The following is a 17,826-nucleotide window of genomic DNA, read 5'->3' as shown; positions in this document are numbered from 1 at the left end:
TTCAATTAACCAAGAATGCTAATAAAGATTTTTACATTGTTAAAACAAACTATTTCAAATAAACACTGTTCTTTTGAACTTTCTATCCATCACAGAATATCAATAAATGTATCACAGTTTCCACACAAAAAAATTAAGCAACATGACTGTTTTCAGTATTGATAAGATATCCTTAATGATAATAAGGATCATGTAATTGTAATGGCTGCTGAAAATTCAGCTTTGCATTTAATAAATTGCATTAAAAAAAATATATATATTTAAAATTGTATAATAAAATAATATTACTATTTTACAAAATATTTTTGTTGAAATAAATGTCGTCTTGATGAGCATATTAGAAACTTCTTACAAGAACATAAAAACATTAACTATACCCACCTTAAACTTTTGAACTAATTATTTTGTGTAAATTTTTTTTTTATACAGTTTAAATCTCTTGATTTTGATGGTACATTTATTGCTAGAAAATTAATTTAATATGGGTAGTAACAGGGTTACAAATTAAGCCTAGATTAAGTTGTTGTTCAGTAGGGACCAAATGTTGGTTTGTAGTTATCGATTAACTTATGTTTCCCATAAATTAAAGAAAAACATTTGTTTGTTAATTTTTTCTTTTTATCAGAGTTTAATGTTTCAGCTAGATGAAACAATATAATATATGCAAAAATCGACAAAACAGTCTCCCTCCAAATTATCCCACAATTTTACATCTTTAAAAGATAATGCAACGCTACCTAGAAACCACTTGAAAGTCATTATGTTTGTTTTAAAAACTAAACCATAACAAAAAGGTGTTTCTTTAATATTAGTGACCAAACATGGAGGCAGACACAGCTGTTTTTAAAACTAGAAGTAATTCTAGAATTGGATCGTTTTATTCATAACAGCCACATTCATGGACAACATGATGTTTTTGGCATGCAAAAAATAATAACAAGTAACAGCTCTATGTCATCACTATGACTAAAACACTTCCAGTCCTCAGTGACGAATGTGCAGTGCTGTACATCTAATCATGATCAACATGTCTGCACCTTGTAAACATTCATCTTGGCATCCTCTTTATCTACACATTGAGCAGGTCAAGCTGGAATGAATTAGGTTTTCTTCATGTAAATGTGTCTAATACAACTGCTATTATTGTCAATATTAAAACAACTTAGTACAACAATGTACAGCTAATATACAATGGACATCCATGAATCCCGTCAGTGTGAAACTGACTGTGATGACTGGTGACATCTACAAAGACTATAAGATGGACGCCATGTAGACGGAAGAAAGACTAGTTTCTTCTGCCTCTATGGCCGGTATAGTTCACCGGCTCTATATTTAGTCACTATCCACACATTTGACTATGGCAGACATCTGAGTTATGTGTCAGTTACCGATTTCAAAACAACTGGGTTCCCTCAAGGCATGACGCTATTGGCTGTTCCATTCGAGACGTTATGGTCATGACTGTGAGCTTGACAGATGACAAGATAGATGAGTAGACGGAGCTGTCGGTTTAACAGTCTTCAGAAAAAGCTCTGTGGGTGTTGGGAAAGCGCTGGTGGTTGTAGTCTGGATCATCACTCAGTCTTTTCTTTATATCACTCTTCACCTGGAAGACAATTAGGATGAAAAGGGTTTTAAAGGTTTAAAGACATTCAGAGAGCAAGATCACAATGAATCTGCATGGTCTGCTTTCCCGTAAGATCTGACAGACTGCAAGATTTGTAGCTTTAAAATGCCACATTATGCTTTTTTTCAGATTCGATCTATGTAGTGAGTTATATCAACGTTTGTTAATGTAAAAGGTCTGTAAAGTTTCAAAGAAGTGCCCAATAAATTGAGTTACTGTCTCACAAAAGAAAGAACAGATTCTAAACTGCCTGAAAAGAGACGTCAGTAATTCCAGTCTCACTTCCCGTTAACAACCTATGTAAGGTTTCTAACAAATCTGCATAATGCCAGCCTGTGGTCTTTATTGGCTGCCCGCGAACAACATCTACTTTGACCCGCCCTCAAACACTGTAGTTGTAGCTGAGGCCTGGAAGAGTTTGGTTTGTGTTGTCGACATGTCGAGAAAATGCCAGTTTTCTGCGCTGCAAGAGCAAATCAACTTTGCATGTACGAGGAAATTATGAGGACAATTACTGTTCATATCACTGTGTATACAAGTGCTGAGGAAGCATCCGGAGCTGAAATTCAGATGGACGTTTCGTTTCCGACATACACTGTTAGCAGTAGACCAATCACAACAGACTGGGCCATCTGACCAATCAAAGCAGAGTATGATCTCAGAAAGGAGAAAGACTGAGTCCTTTATCAAACCGTTTCAGACACTGTGAGAAAAGAGGTGATGCTGCAATGAATATTATGAGAAAATAAAGTATTTTTGACCTTTGATGCATCTATTGTAAGAGACCCACAAAACAAAATTAGGAACCTTTAAAATGGCATAAAAGGGGCACTTTAATATCCTGAACTAATAATGTGGAATTGTGGGAACGGGACCTAAATTGAGAGAGGGTGGATATGAAAATTCTATGGGAATAAGATGAAACTCACAGGAGTGGGATGGAAAAAAATTCAGTCCTAAGACTAAAACTATAACAATAAATAAATTCTAAATACAAATAAAAAAATAAAAAATAAAAAAAATAACTAAAATGGAAATGAAACTATAAAAATAAAAGCTAATTCAAAATATGAATAAATACTACAATGTTCTGAGGATGGATTAGGTGTGGGTTTAGTTTCTTACTTGTTGTGTGTATGCTTCCTGCAGCTCTGGTGCCTCCAGCTCCCCCTGTAGGCTGTCTGGGGCAGTAACAGGTCGTACCCCTGCTGTCCTGGCAGCTCGACTCACGGCTTCAGCTAAAGAGAGGTGAGGTCCCTCTCCCTGTGCGGTCTGTGAGCCACATGAATGCAAAGGAAGGATATCTGGTCAGTGAAATGTAGTTTCAATGAATTGTTCATTCATTCACTCACTATTGTAGTGAATGTAGTTGGTGCACAGACCTTCCTCCTCTTGGCTGGCATCCCGTGAAAATAAGCATCAGACAGAGGAGGCTGTGCTTTCATCTTTCTCTGCGTCAACATGTCATGTCTTATGATGGGTACCCACTCCTGATTAACACAAATATACAAACATTTTCATTATTACTTATAGACTAGGGATAATAAACAAATAAACAAAATAGAGTCATGATTATTAAAATAATTATTGGTATTAGCCAGAATTTTGATATCAGTGTATTCCTGTTCTATCTCTGTTATCTTTGAGGTCATTTAGTGTACAACAAACTTTTAGCAGATACACTGAATCAATAGATACAGTAGACAATTGAGTCTCACGGGTGGAACAGTTGCTGCCCATGGCTCCGCCTCTCCAGTTGACTCCTCCCTGTCTGCGGTCGCCATGGCTACCGCTCCTCGCAACTCTTCTAACGATGGCCTGCCGGGTGGTTCATCACCATCAGCAGTGTCTCCTGAGGATGCCATGACTTCCTCTGCAGTGGTGGCAGGAGCAGGAGACAGACCCTCTTCCATCTGGAATATATAATTACATATTACTATCACAACATACAGATAATAGTGCAGACCCACACCCAGATGTATTATCAATGTGTAAATCAGTTTTGCTAGTTAATTTTTTTGTGGAAACACCAAAATTGACATCTTTTGTAACATTATAAATGCATTTACTGTCACCTTTAGTCTATTTGTGTTCTTGCTGAAAAAAAAAAATTCTTACACACAAAATCTTACTGATTTCAAACTTTTTTTTATTACAATAAAGTAATATAGTGTATATAATTAAGTGTGTATATAAAGTTGCATATATTTTCATATGTTGCACTCAGCTCATTTACAAATAATAAATAAAATAAAAATGCATTTAATTTTTAAATAAAAATGTATACTTCTGCTTTGAACTCCCGCCGTAGCTATGTCGTAGGCTGTGTTTAGCGCGAGCACCCTTCGGCGTACCATCACGTGCACCTCTCCGAAAATGTAACAACGCGTCAATTCTACGTGGACACAAGCGCTGTGATTGGTCAGCTAGAACCGCTCCCTCAGGTTTCACATACTCCCTCTCCATGTGTAATTGCGCGTCAATGCTGACAACGACGCAGAAGTATAAATTAAAACCAACGCATTGCCTACAGCGTAGAGGCTCCGGCGTAGGTCTGACACAGAGGTATAAATCAGCCTTTACTCTCCTTCTGATGAAACATACCTCAATACTCATGTCATCTGACTGGTGGCTTGCTTGAGCATCTGACTCTGTTCTCTGAGACGACTCGCTCTGTACATGAAAAAGATAACAGAAGCATATTCAGTTCTGTATTCTGTGGCTCAGTTTGGGAGTGAATCCTGATGAGGGTGTGAATCGAAATCAGAGATGTCCAAACCTGTTCCTGGAGGGCCACTATCCAGCAGAGTTCAGCTCCAACATGAACTAAAAACACCTGAATCAGCTAATCAAGGGCTGTGTCTGAAATCTGAAATGTGTCGGTCACTATTTGAGGGGACAGCCATTTGTAGTGGTGTCTGAAACCATATTGGACGTTATTGAGTGCACTCAATTAATCCCATAATGCACCGCAATAACAAGGGTACAACTGATGTGCACTACATGGATTGAGAATACATGGATTGATAGTCATGCTGAATGAATTCCCGCATCTCACCAGAAGATGACGCCCGCAGCCATTCATCCATCCATTTTCAAAGACACTGGTCCAATGTGGGTACAGTGTAATATCATACAGATATAAATTTATTTTTAATTGCTTAATTAACGTTTATACATGCTAGTTTCCATGACAGAGTTTAATAAATCTTTTCAATACTACTGGAGCTGACAGTTTGCTAAGTTTCAAATGATTATTAAACAGCAAGCACAAACTATGCAAAAGTGGCAGCCCTTCCGGCGCACTGTATCTGAATTCGCTCACTCGTTTTCATTCACTTCTTCAAAAGGACTATATTAGTGGAGTAATGTTGGGAATAGTGATTGAGGGTAAAGGGGGCGATTTCTGACACAGCCTAGAAATTTTCAGGCAAGTGGGTTGGAGCTCAAATTTGCAGGACGTTGGCCCTCCAGGAGGAGAATTGGACACACATGATCTAAATTAAGGACCTGTGTATAGATGACATAATTCTGGATCTGGTCCTCAGTGATTGGGTTGTGCTCTAAAATCACATGCAGCCTCATGGTCATCATACTGGTCAACCAGTTCACCAGACTGGGGTTCACTTCTGCTGACATTCTCCTCTGATGAGCAAGGAACAAAACATGAACGCATCAAAAGATATGCATTTTATGCAACACCAAACCATCTGCATGTGGATGAATCAATGGATCTTACAATTCGGTGGTTGATGACAGTGGTTAAAGCTCTTTGCTCTCCTCTTAAGCAGAACAGATTGAGGGCCAAACATTCAAACAGACCCTGAGTGCACAGGTACAGCAAGCGCTGGCCAAACGTGTTATCTGGAAACACATTAGAAACAGTGTTGTTGTTAACCAAAACTATTACAAATCATTTTTGTTAATTTAAAATAAAGCTGAAATAAAAGTATTACTTGGAAAAACTTGGCTAAAATTACTAAAACTATAACAAAAATAAATGCAAGGCGTCATGAAGGGTTGCTTTGAAGTACACGCCCACTGCTTTGATTGGGTAACAGTTTTACATATTAAAATAATTTGTAATGATGTTTGCCATAAATGTTTGAGCCAGAGCCTGATTCCAATCAGCGGACAAACCTACACCTCAAATACCAATGATACTCCGGTCTGTGACATCATGGTCATTAGTCATCTTCATTTATATATATTCCTTATGTGTTTTTGAGGTAGTATTGTATTTGATTGCATTATATTAGTGTTAAAATGAAGATGCCCCAGAAAGGCATTTATCTTTTTACAAAGTTGAAACATTTGGCAACTGTAAAACATTTATATGTATGTCTTGGTTGTGGCAAATAAAGTTTAAGTGCTTGAAGTTACCGATGTTATAGCTGACAGGGTAACTTGTGGTGCTTCATGTAAACAAATTATGAATGAATGCACTATCGTTCTTATATTCATTGTTCATCATTTTGAGTACGTCAAACGATCTTAAGGCTAACAGACAAAGCAATAGTGACAATTGGTAAAACATGGCACGTGGCACTATGACATTGAGACAAAATTTTAAACGAGTCATTTTGGGAGCTTGGTTTCAATAAAAACTGTTTAAGGGGAGGAAGTTTTGAGTTCTGAAACTTACAGGATATTTGTATTGTACAATGACCTCTTATATGTCAACAGATCAAGGGAAAACTAATAAAAAAAAATGGAAAAAGCACATCAATAGTAAAATTAATTGATGAAGACATAAAAAGTCAAAATAAATGCTAATTTTTTTTTTTATAAATACTATAATTGTTTATAAATAATACTAAACACTGATGAGAAAGTTTCAAAAACATTGTTTGTGAAGTGGAATTTGAATGTTAGGGTGAGAGCAGTTTTTGGGTCTGTGTTTGTGTGGATAGTGTGGTGGTCACCTGTACAGCGCAGAACGTGAGTAGCCATGCGAGTGAACTGTTGTCTCAGGAAGGACATGTTGGTTTGGATGATGTCCACCCTCTCTCGAACAGTCACAGTGGACTTGAAACAAATAAGGCACAGGGACAATCAGTTAGTGTCTGATGAACAAAATGTTACAGGATAAATCAGCAAACAAGACTTACAAAACTCTCTGCAATGTACTCCTCCAGTCCATTGATCAGATCCTCAGAAGCACTCTAAATAACAGAAACAATACCATCAGCCTTTGCAACATTCATTCAATGGGAAAGTGTTGTTTTATAAGTGTAAAGATCAGTTTTACTCTGTTTGTGATACTGTTAAGAAACTGTATTCATTTTTACGGATCAGTTCTTTCGAAGTGTCCAATTCAATGAATCAGTGGATCAAAACACTGTGTGAATGATTTGTTTGCATCATGACTAAAAAATGTCCCCTTTAGGGGTGTGCGATATGTATCGTCAAGGATAAAATCATAATTATTGTTTTAACAATGTGCAACCTGACATTACAGACTGTCACTCACTTGAGAGTGCACACATTCACTGTGATGTAGCCTATTATGGCGCTTTTCCACTGCATGGTACGGCTCGGTTCGGCTCGGTACGGTTCGACTCGGCACGGAACGGTTCGGCTCGCTTCGCCACTGCGTGGTACGACTCGGCTCGGTACGGTTCGGTTCGCTTTAGCTCGGTTGCTTTTCCACTGCAGTTAGTACCGCTTCAAAGTGGGTGGGACTGATCGTTATAGTTGCCGTCTCTACTGCCATGACATCATCATATTAAATGCGAATTTTTCATTCCGTGTTTCCCCATCCGCTCCTCGGCAACCAACGAGAGGAACGTCTGCACCTCGTACACTGACCACGATTCAGCCATTTATTTGTTTTAAGTTTATTCTCTTTTTTTGAAGCAAATACTTTTAAAACAGGCGCTACAGTGTTGGCTGTTGTCTACTGGCTATTTAAATCTAGCGGGTTTAGTGTTGTAAATACAATGACGCTGGTAGCCTAGTGATGATCTGTCTGACCAATCAGTGATTGCAGTGTTTTCACGTCACATTTTAGTATCGGTACGGTACGCTTGGAACCTCAACTGAGGTGGTACCATTTAAAGCGAGCCGAAGCGAGCCGTACCGTACCATGCAGTGGAAATGCGTCATAAGTGAGCCGTACTGAACCGAGCCGTACCGTACCATGCAGTGGAAAAGCGCCAAAGCGTGCCGTACCGAACCGAGCCGTACCGTGCAGTGGAAAAGAGCCATTAGAAAGCAATGAAAAAAGTTAAAAACAAAGCCACAGCAGAACTGTTGTGCATCTCCGAGCAACACACTGGTGTTTCGTTACTCAATGAATGTGGCGCTGCACAGACCGTATGACATCAAAATATCCCAAGAGCGATTTTAAAGCATACAGAGCCGTCTGCTATCTAATTATTCTCGCAATACTTTGATATCATAGACCAATCGGTCTGCGCAGCGCAACTTCAAGTCGAACTTAAGAATTTGAGATAAAAGATGACAGTAGTTTGAAACAGCTTGCCAAAAGCAAACTTTCCAGAAAAGTTTGCTCCAGCTGGTAAAAAAAAAAAACTTCAAACTACCATTGGTCCATGGCGATTACGTAATAAGTGAAAACATGAACACACTGGAGAGCTGCTTCATAGTAGAAACTTAAACTGTAATTATAATTGAAAGTGACATAGCTTTAAAGCAATCTATTGTATAAATTACTATATAAAAAAACTAATTCACTCGTGACTGGAGTGCTAAATTGATTTGGGAGTCGGCTTTAGGTAAATACCGCTAAAAGTTTGTACCACACTGAACATATCTGACAGTATATGAGGAGATCATGTAGAACTGATGTATGAAAGCGCCGTGAGCTCAGACTCACAGCTATGTTGGCATCATTGGGCTCTCGGCCCTGCAGATAGTGCTCAGTGAAGAAGGCTGTGAGTTGGGGCTGGATGCGGCTCAGAGGCTGAGGATTACCATGCAGCAGCAGAACCATGTCCACCATTGAGAAACTCTGACAAACCAGAGACAGCAGATCTCCAAAAAACCCTACCAAACCAACACAGACAGTGAGTCATAAATTGTGGCATTGTGCTGTCCTTTGAGTTGCACTACAGAAACACAGAAGCCCTTACCCACTGCATCTCCAGCTCCAGGCGTGAAGAGGTTGCTGGTCTGGGAAAGTCTCTGGATAAACTGGGCGATGCTCTCAGTGTTGCCTTGGCCAGCCCCCAGAGAGCCCATCATGGTGGACAGGACACCCTGCACGATACCAGTGAAAAGCTCGGGGCTGAGGGTCTCTCCACCTCCACTGGGAGGCTGAGGGGCAGTAGTGGGGGCGGCTCCTGAAGGGGCAGGGGGTGTGGCTTGTGAGGGTGGAGGCTGCTGGTTTGGTGGAGGAAACACAGGCTGACCAGACTGGAAAGAAAACAGGGCATTCAATTGGACACATTTGGTAACACAGAGAAAAGCACTCGTGATCAACCGATAAGAGATTTTTTTTTTGATGGCCGATATCTTAAAGTGCAGGGTGGCAGATGGCTGATATTAAGCAGATATACAATATTTAATTTAAAGATAGTAAAAACATATGCATAACAATTTCTGAAATGAAATTTATATTTATTTTACATATTTACTAAATCATTTGAAAATTATATAAAAAAAACCATTTGAACTTGAAATCTGAACATTTTAAATCTATAAAATAAACACTTATGCCTTAAATGGCAAATTATTGATTCTGTAATCCTATTATAGTATTTTACACAAATAAATAAAATACAAATGAGTAAAAAGGAAGTAAACACTGTAACCAACACTGTACTCAATAATCTGTTAAGTCTATGTTGCACTGGGAATCCTATTTTTTCAAATAAAGACTAATTTTACTGACAGCACACAGCGAATTTGACATGAATACAACATAGCGGCCAAATGGATATAGCACAGCATAGTTTGAATCAAGGATTTAAAGTTTGTCGATCATGTGTGTTCAGAGACAGCTAAACTCTCCTCTTTGTATACAATTCACACAGACCGACCATTACGCAGAGTTCACACATTTTTAAGCAGTCTAAAATTGCACACTTCAGAAGATCTCACAACTGGATCTCAAAAGTTTGCAAAACTAAATGTTTATTAGATATTCAAAAACATTTCTTTGTTTAATTGATGCGTTGTAAAAAAAATCCCGCTGCCATCACATCGGGCAAACAGAAAAACTTATCAGCCGATGCCAATCATTGAAAAATGCTATATACACTATTTGCATATATAAAAATACCAACCTGAATGAACTCAGACAAGCCTTGGATAAACGTAGGGACACCTGGAATAGTCACTGTAATGGAGGGAGCAGCACCTCCAGACACCCCTCCACCAACTCCCGCAACTCCTCCCAGGAGAGAGCCCAGAAGCTGAGCTAGGTTATCTCCTGGGTTGCCCTCTTGGGACTGACCCACAGTCGCAGTGCTGGTGGTATGGGTGGACGTCTGACCGGACGTGTTGGCAGAGGTTGGAGGAGCAGTGGAAGAAGAGAAAGAGGAGGAGGAAGAGGAGGAAGAAGAGGACGAAGAAGAGGTAGATGCGGAAGTAGAGAAAGAGAAAGACTGGGAGGATGAGGTAGAGGATGTCTGGTCCCCTGACAATGGAAAACATAATATGTTTATAAGCTTGGTGTTGCTTAACACAGGAACTGAATAGGTAAGGACAACTTACCTGTGTGCAATGGCATCAAAAGCTGCCCAACCAAACCACTGACCATCTGCGTGAGAGGAGAGGACATCATAGGATTGCCCTTGATTGAGGAATGAAAATGGAACTATGAGTTTTACATGTCTCCAAAATACAATAATGCAGGGCTCGACAATAAAGACTGCCTGATGGCCCTTGGTCAGCGTGAAAGACGCTCATGACTGAATTGTCACTGGCCCGATTGAGCACAAAAAGTTTACACGTGTTTTTAAGTCATGCCAATTTAAACATTCAACCAATTTTAAACCATTCGAGGTCAAGACAAGAAAGTGAATTCAATTTTGTACTCAAGTGCGCAAATACTGAAATGAGTTCTCTTTCGTGTCTTCCTGCACTTGAACAGACAAACACCCACAAAATTATGTCAAAATGAGCATCATCATAAACACAGTCAGTTATGTCATAAGTGAACATAAACAGTTGAGAAAGAAAATGCATGTGTATAGTAGTATATTGGACCTGTGCATTAGGTCTTAAGGCCAATTCACACTGCACCGACAGACGCTGAGAGACGGCAACAGACACTTTGCCGAGTTTTTTCGGACCAGTGCGTTACCCCTTTCGGAGTCTGTTGCCGTCTTTTGCTGAATTGGAATTAGAATGTCTGTAAAGTGACGTGCTGTAATCTGGTGACTGTCGGCGTGGTGTGAATTGGAGTTTAAAGTGACAGCAGCAGTGAAGTGAAGATGCAGTGTTATTTTACATTTGATTACTTTATTTAATTAAACCTGAATACTACTGTTTAGACCAACCCGAAAAACTTAAAGCACTATTTCATTTGTACCTTTGTTATATTTCTTTGTGATGTTGCTTCTAATTTGTTTATTTGTTCTTAATTTATTGGTGACTGCTTCCTTCTCTTTAATAATTTTTGAAATTTATATGAATTGGTCTCGTAGTTTTTGCTATGTTATTGAAATTGGAATTGAGAATTTCACTGGCATCTAAAATTTTGGTGTCATAATCTTATTTATGAGAATGCAAAGTTACATGGGTCAAAAACAATGTAAACAGTGACTCTTTTATTTGATTTATTTATTTGTTTTTTGCAGTGGGACCAATTGAAAAATTTGGAAGGGCAAGTACAAATCTGAACCACTGTTCCCACTAGGCCAGTAGAAAAATAATTAGAATTGAGCCCTGTAATGTAGCATAAAGGTTCATACTTGATTAGTCTGTTGTCCTGCTGAGGGAGGCACTGTTGCGCGCAGGTTGATGGTGGCCCCCCTGGTGTTCATGGGTTGGGGGATGCGTGGGGATAAGGAGGGGCGTGTGATAACCACCCTGGCCTGAGGTGGTGGAGGGACCTGGCTTTCTCCACTCTGGGCATTTGTGCCAGCAGTGCCCTGCTGCTGCCCCTGGTGTCCAGCAGAGGCTGCAGTTGCCATGGCGACAGCCTGCTGGGAGATCTGATGCATGATGGCCTGCATGAACTCTGGCGGCAGACCTGGAACGTGGATTGGCGCCGTGGTGCCTTTAGAGAACAGATACACAGAATTTAGTGAAGAGATACTATTAACAATGCTGACAAATGAAACTGCATTTCATTTCATGAAATTCTACACACAAGACTACAGACAACTGACTAACAATATCTGCTTTACATCCCAGTGCACAAATAGTGCTTAATCACCACTCAAACTGACATCCTTTTCTCACCCTCATGTTGTTCCAAACCTCTATGACTTTCCTTCTTCCATGGAGCACTAAAGGAGGACTTTTGAAGAATGTCCAGAGCAGTGTTGTTAACTAAAACTATTAAAAAGAGTTAATTAATTGAAAAGATAAAATATAAATGTTAGTTCAAAAACTTACGCCTAAAAAACCTTTGAAATGTTGCCTTGGAAAAAAGGAATAAAGTTACATTTAAAACACTAAAATGACTCAAAAGATAAAAAAATAAAATAAAAAGTCAAAGCTAAATAGGAATATTTAAATAAACAAAAAATAATAAAAATGAAAAAGGCACATAACACAATTACTTTATTACATTTTAAATGAAGATAAAAACTGAAATGATATCAAAGATAATAGTAATATTTAATACAGATAAATAATACTAAAATAACAGAGAGATTTTACTTCTTCAAATGAAGCTCATTTGTAAGCTCATCACCCCCGGTCCAGATTTACTTTTATTGTATGGACAACAAGCACACTAGAAATTATGGAAATATTTCCTGTTTTGTGTCCCATGGAAGACAGGAAGTGAAATGAGTTTTAAAAAACATGAGGGCCTGCAAAGGATGGTAAAATGCAATTTTTTGAGTGAACTATTCCTTATGACATGTTTTAACATGTTACATTTCACATGTTAATGTTGGCACAGCAGGTTACTGACTACAGAGAGAGGTGGAAACTAACCAGTCTCTCCAGCAGCGCTGGGGTTCTGTTGCCTTTGGCCCTGCGATCCACTGTCTGAATCTGCTGCACAGAAATGCACAGATCAGTGGCTGGCAGTTACACTACAGCCACCCATTCCAGGTCTGAAAAAGTCATTTTCTGAAAGCAACTATTTTAAATCGTAAAAATCAGAATGATGAAGAAAAATATTTGGGATCTTTAGAAGTGAAGCAGACCAGGAATGGGCAGCACGGCTGAAACACAGTGCTAAAGTCACTGGGGTCTGATTATGTGGGTTGGTTTGTTGGCATACCATCCAGGTTCATCTGCATCATGACCACTGGCTCCATGGTTTGGTGAGTGATTCTGATCACTCTTGGAGTCCCCTGACCGTGACCTGCCTGTTGACTGGCTCCATTTGGTGGAGGAGGAGGTGCCTGACCCTGAGGCTCTGATTGGTTGCTGGGCTGTGAGGGTTGGGCCTGACCCTCGCTTGTCTGTCTGCTGTTTGAAGTCATGGTCATAGTGGAACCTAGGTTCACCTGGAAGATGACATATTTTGCAAGGTTGACTGTTTGATATGAACAGTATGAATTAGTTTTGAATGTATAGTGGTTAGCTCACCGGAATGGGAATATGGGGCAGTCCACTCTGCAGCACGACAGGGGGGGTGGTGTAGTGAGACATCGGTCGCACCACATGTAAGTGGCGGGGAGGCTGAGCAGATAAATTGCACCGAAGGTCACTCAGAGACACCAATGTATTGCCAAGGAGATGGAGTGACTCTCCAATCAAATTAAGAGTGCGCTGATCTTCCTCACGTTCTTGAGTCTGTCCGAGAAAACAGCTTTTCAGAACATGAACACTGATTTTTATAGCACATGTCAATTATGTAGCATTACAACTATCTATAGCATACATTGTTATTGTAGTCAGCAGAACTAGCCGCTCCAAGGATGGAATGTGTTCTTTCCATGAAAGGACGAAGGCGCTCCTCCACCCTTCGCACCTCTGAAAGAACCTCCACCAACTCTAAAGGGCTTGGGTGACTGTTGAGACAAATAAAAATGTATTGGAGACATGTGATCTTTGACACAATCAAAAAATGTATAATACTGTCATTCAGCAATGATGCATTAACCAAGGACAAAAGTAAAAGTAAAGACATTATTAATGTTACAAAAGATTTCTATTTCAAATAAACACTTTTCTATTGAACTTTCTATTCAAAGAGTCCTGAAATCAATGCATCGTTGTTTTCACAAAAACATTAAGCAACATTCGAAACCACATGAATACGACAAGTACATTAAGCGCTTGGTATGTCTTTTTCCTGTTCTTTATCATGAACACTCTTTATTTGTCTTTGACCCTAATATACTTCTCTTACTTGGGTCCAGAATGAGTTGCTCCTTCTGTCTGTGAAGGAGAGGAGGAGGAGGAGGGTGGAGGTGGGGAGCTGTCCATTGGTTGTGCTGAGAATGATGATGATGATGGCTGAGAAGGTGGTGTCTCCTGCTGAGATGACGGTTGATTTGATTGACCCTGAAAATAAGCATCATCCTGAAACATTATTTATGTACAAGTAAGAAATCAAATAAGATTGTTTTACTTGATATAAATGTTTGTTCTGTACCTCAAGTCTGTGGATTAAAGCCTGAGTCTCTCGCAGCAAGCTTTCAGCCAGCTGGAGCCTCATCCTAGGCTCGCTCTGCACTGATTGGTCCACGTTGATATGGACATCCACAGAGCCACTGCTCTGTGAGAGGAAATAAATGACTGTAGATGTGTCCAGAGATAACCTTTTGTTTTAAACAATAGGCTGCGACAACACAAAGCACAAGTGCTACTGAAACAAACATTCAGAAACACTGCTTATAACGTTCATTATTATGTAAATATACACTGCCCGGGCAAAAAAATTCACTGTTTGGGTTTAAAAAGGCAAATGCCATAGAGTCTATGACTGGACCGTTCTTGCTGTGATTATTATGTTTCTAGCATGTTGTATGTTTGGCAACAGTTCTTCTAACCCTAATTGATGGAGTGTGTAGCTTTTCATTTCTTAAACAACCATGTAGGACGACACATCATGGCCATATTCCAGAATAACAATGTCAAGATTCATCAGGCTCAAATTGTGAAAGAATGGTTGGGAGGGAGCATGAAGAATCATTTTCACACATGAATTGGCACCTCTGAGTCCTCCAGACCTTAAATTCATTGAAAGTCTTTGGGATGTGCTGGAGTAGACTTCTTTACAGAGTGCTGTACTGTATTGTCAATACAAGATATTGACCAAAAATGAATGCACCTCTTCATGGAAATAACATCACAACATTTATTTCCATCAAGAGGTGTCATTTTTTTTTTTTTAAAGATCTTGTATTGACAATGCAGGAGTCGAGCATTCTGTAAAGTCTACTTCAGAAATTAAAAACTACATGATCCATCAATTAGGGTTAGAAAGAAGAACTGTTGCCAAACATATAACATGCTAGAAACATAATCATCACTGCAATAATGATCCAGTCATAGACTCTTAAGCATTTGCCTATTTAAATCCAAACAGCAAAAAAAAAATTTGGCTGGGCAGTGTATAATTGGTGAAATTAGGATGACTTACTCCAGTGCTAGTGCTTACTCTAACATTACGTCCCATTTCTCCAACACCAGCCAACATTTGCTGCATTGACATCTAGAGGGGTGAAGAAATGTATATTTTCTTTGATAGTAGAATCACTCATGTATATATTACATTGGATGTCTGAGGTTAAGTGATCATGTATTGCAAACACGTGTCTCTTGACATAAGGAAAGCACTGTACCTGTATTTGCTGTGAGTCCATGATGTTCACAGGCAGGTTAAAAGTGCCCAGCATGACATAGTTGTTTGCATTACGGTCATGTGAAGTTCCTGGAAAAGTGGTGGATTGAGAAGAGGTGGATCCCCCATCCGTTGCACCCGAGGAGCCAGAAACTCCACCTCCTCCACCCCCAGACTGATTGGTCTGAGGAGGTGCTCGCTCCACAAGATGAATGACCTTCCCATCAACATCTGAAAAACAGAAAGGCTGTGATAGAAACATGCTTGACACAGAAAATTATTTATCATTCAAATCGCACACAGACAAAAAAATTAAATAAAAACTATACCGATCTTTGTCTTAGGGCTGTACGATAACGGTTAAACTGATAATCATGATAATTTTGCTCAAAAATTATAAGCCGAGAAGTTTCTTTTTACATTTGAGCATAATTATGGAACTTTCACATGAGCACACCTTAAGAGAACAAAGTCATACGCAGGTTTTATATAACCTCACCTAGTTCCTGATTTATTATTTTTATCACATGCATTAACACACTCTCTACATTATGAAAACTGCTAAAACAGCAAAATTCCTAATATTAGGCTAATTCCCATAATTCTGAATTATGTTCACATTTTTATATTATAACATCAAAAAGTATTGCTTGTACTGTTGTACAGACTAAGTGCATTTAATAAGCAACCACTAACACAAACAATATAATCGAGATTCATGTTTGGAGCACAAGCAGCCATGTGAAGGAACACAGATAATCACGAAACTTTTTTCAGATCATTAGTGCTTTTTTTGCAGTGCAGAGAGAGCATGTGCTCATGGTTTCAAGATTGGGAAGATTAAGTAAACATTTGTGGAAAATTGGGTGGAAAAGGTATTCAAAAAAGAAAAAAACTCTTATTGGGGATTTCAACTTTAAACCAATGCAAGATCATGGAAATGTCAAATGTGCCATAGAAATATATGATACAACCCGTAAGAGTAGTATGGGGAAACTGTCACCTGATTATTACCTAACTGAATCAGTGTTTGGAACGAAACGGTTGCGTGAACGATACAATGACTCGATATTAAAAAACAGCCACCTGTCCACCAACTGGCGCAGTGGCGCAACAAAAATGGACAAGCGCAGTAATACAAACAGTGAAAAATACTGCAAACGAGCAAAACCAGACATCAAGGCGTGACTCACTGTATTCTGCAAGTGTCCTTTCATCCTGCAGCACTTTACCCTGGTAAATCAACCTCTGTTTATCCACCGGGATTTCAACAGAGGAAGCAATGTGCTCTTTAAACTGCTTCACTGTCCACTGAGAGAAAGAAAGAGAGGTGACAATCAGATGGTGAACTTCAACGTAAATGATTTATCAATGTAAAGTGTATTTATCAGCAGTATTGGTTCGTTCATACTCAACAATGACACTTTGTGAACTAAGGTATTTGGGTTACTCATACAAAATAATCATAGCGCAAATGAATTCCTCATGACTGATAAACTAGAACACACACCTCTCCCCTGACAGTGAACGTCCTGCTCTGGGAATCTAGAGTTTTCACGGTCACCTCTACGGCTCCTGGTTCCTCCATGACTTGAAGTTTCTTTAACAAGACGAGAGGATGAAGAATGTTTCCAAAAATGATCGCAAGCTTTAATATTACCAATTAACTGCTATGTAACACATCATCTACACTGCTAGTCATAAAATCAGAACCCATTTAAATCAAAGAAGCTGACTGACGTTACTAGTTTTACCACGTATTTATCGTTGAATATAATAGGAGGGTTCAGTTCTCATTGTGTCTCTATAGTAACGTCGGGCGCTACTAGTGCTGCAACTTAGATGCTATCAATACAGATGGGTGAAAAATAACACCCATATAATAAATACAATCCACATTGGCGTACTTCATTTTAATACTGCGTATAAGTTAAGCAAAAACTACCACACCTATTATTAAAAACACATATTTTACACTAGTCATCCATTATTGGTGTTGTTAAACTAAACACCACTGCTACAATATGTAACGTTAGGCTACCAGGCTAACAGCAGTTGTTAATCGGTTGATAATTCCAGGGAAAAAACTAACACCAAATATGAATAGCAGCAGTGCATAGGAAATGCAAAGGATTAAACACCTTACTTTTAATGGATAACTGTGGTAGTTCGGCGACTTAAGTGTTATTTATGCTATTTTATCCCACACACCGGTTATAGGGACATGGCTAGCTAAACAGCTAGCTAATCCCAATACGGTGCTTTGCTAGGAAGTGACGTCATGTTCTCAGAATCCCAAAATAAAATG

The 17,826-nt window shown here is 39.1% G+C and overlaps 1 protein-coding gene across 4 annotated transcripts; it reads right to left on the bottom strand.

Annotated features, from left to right (window-relative positions):
- Positions 1-840: 840 nt before the first annotated feature.
- On the bottom strand, positions 841-17,796 carry bag6l (BCL2 associated athanogene 6, like). Of its 4 annotated transcripts, none has more exons than XM_082185504.1 (25): positions 17,665-17,796; positions 17,029-17,118; positions 16,712-16,829; positions 15,520-15,749; positions 15,318-15,389; positions 14,328-14,450; positions 14,082-14,236; positions 13,611-13,740; positions 13,316-13,522; positions 13,005-13,233; positions 12,713-12,775; positions 11,515-11,822; positions 10,313-10,391; positions 9,883-10,235; positions 8,728-9,010; positions 8,472-8,641; positions 6,742-6,795; positions 6,556-6,658; positions 5,370-5,494; positions 5,141-5,275; positions 4,235-4,303; positions 3,349-3,543; positions 3,013-3,120; positions 2,756-2,902; positions 841-1,609 (listed from the first exon to the last, which is right to left on the bottom strand). In XM_082185504.1, the coding sequence occupies exons 2-25, from the start codon at positions 17,104-17,106 to the stop codon at positions 1,514-1,516; spliced, it is 3,630 nt and encodes a 1,209-aa protein (XP_082041630.1). In that variant the 5' UTR covers positions 17,107-17,118; positions 17,665-17,796; the 3' UTR covers positions 841-1,513. The 4 variants fall into 4 exon arrangements, with proteins under 4 accessions (XP_082041630.1, XP_082041631.1, XP_082041632.1 ...); XM_082185505.1 differs by having other exon boundaries at positions 12,713-12,772; XM_082185506.1 differs by lacking the exon at positions 12,713-12,775.
- Positions 17,797-17,826: the final 30 nt, after the last annotated feature.

The sequence above is a fragment of the Leuciscus leuciscus genome (assembly GCF_965113295.1).
Source record: "Leuciscus leuciscus genome assembly, chromosome: 12".
Classification (NCBI taxonomy): Eukaryota; Metazoa; Chordata; class Actinopteri; order Cypriniformes; family Leuciscidae; genus Leuciscus; species Leuciscus leuciscus.
The sequence above is the reverse complement of the archived record's forward strand: the minus strand, read 5'-3'. Positions and strand labels throughout refer to the sequence as shown.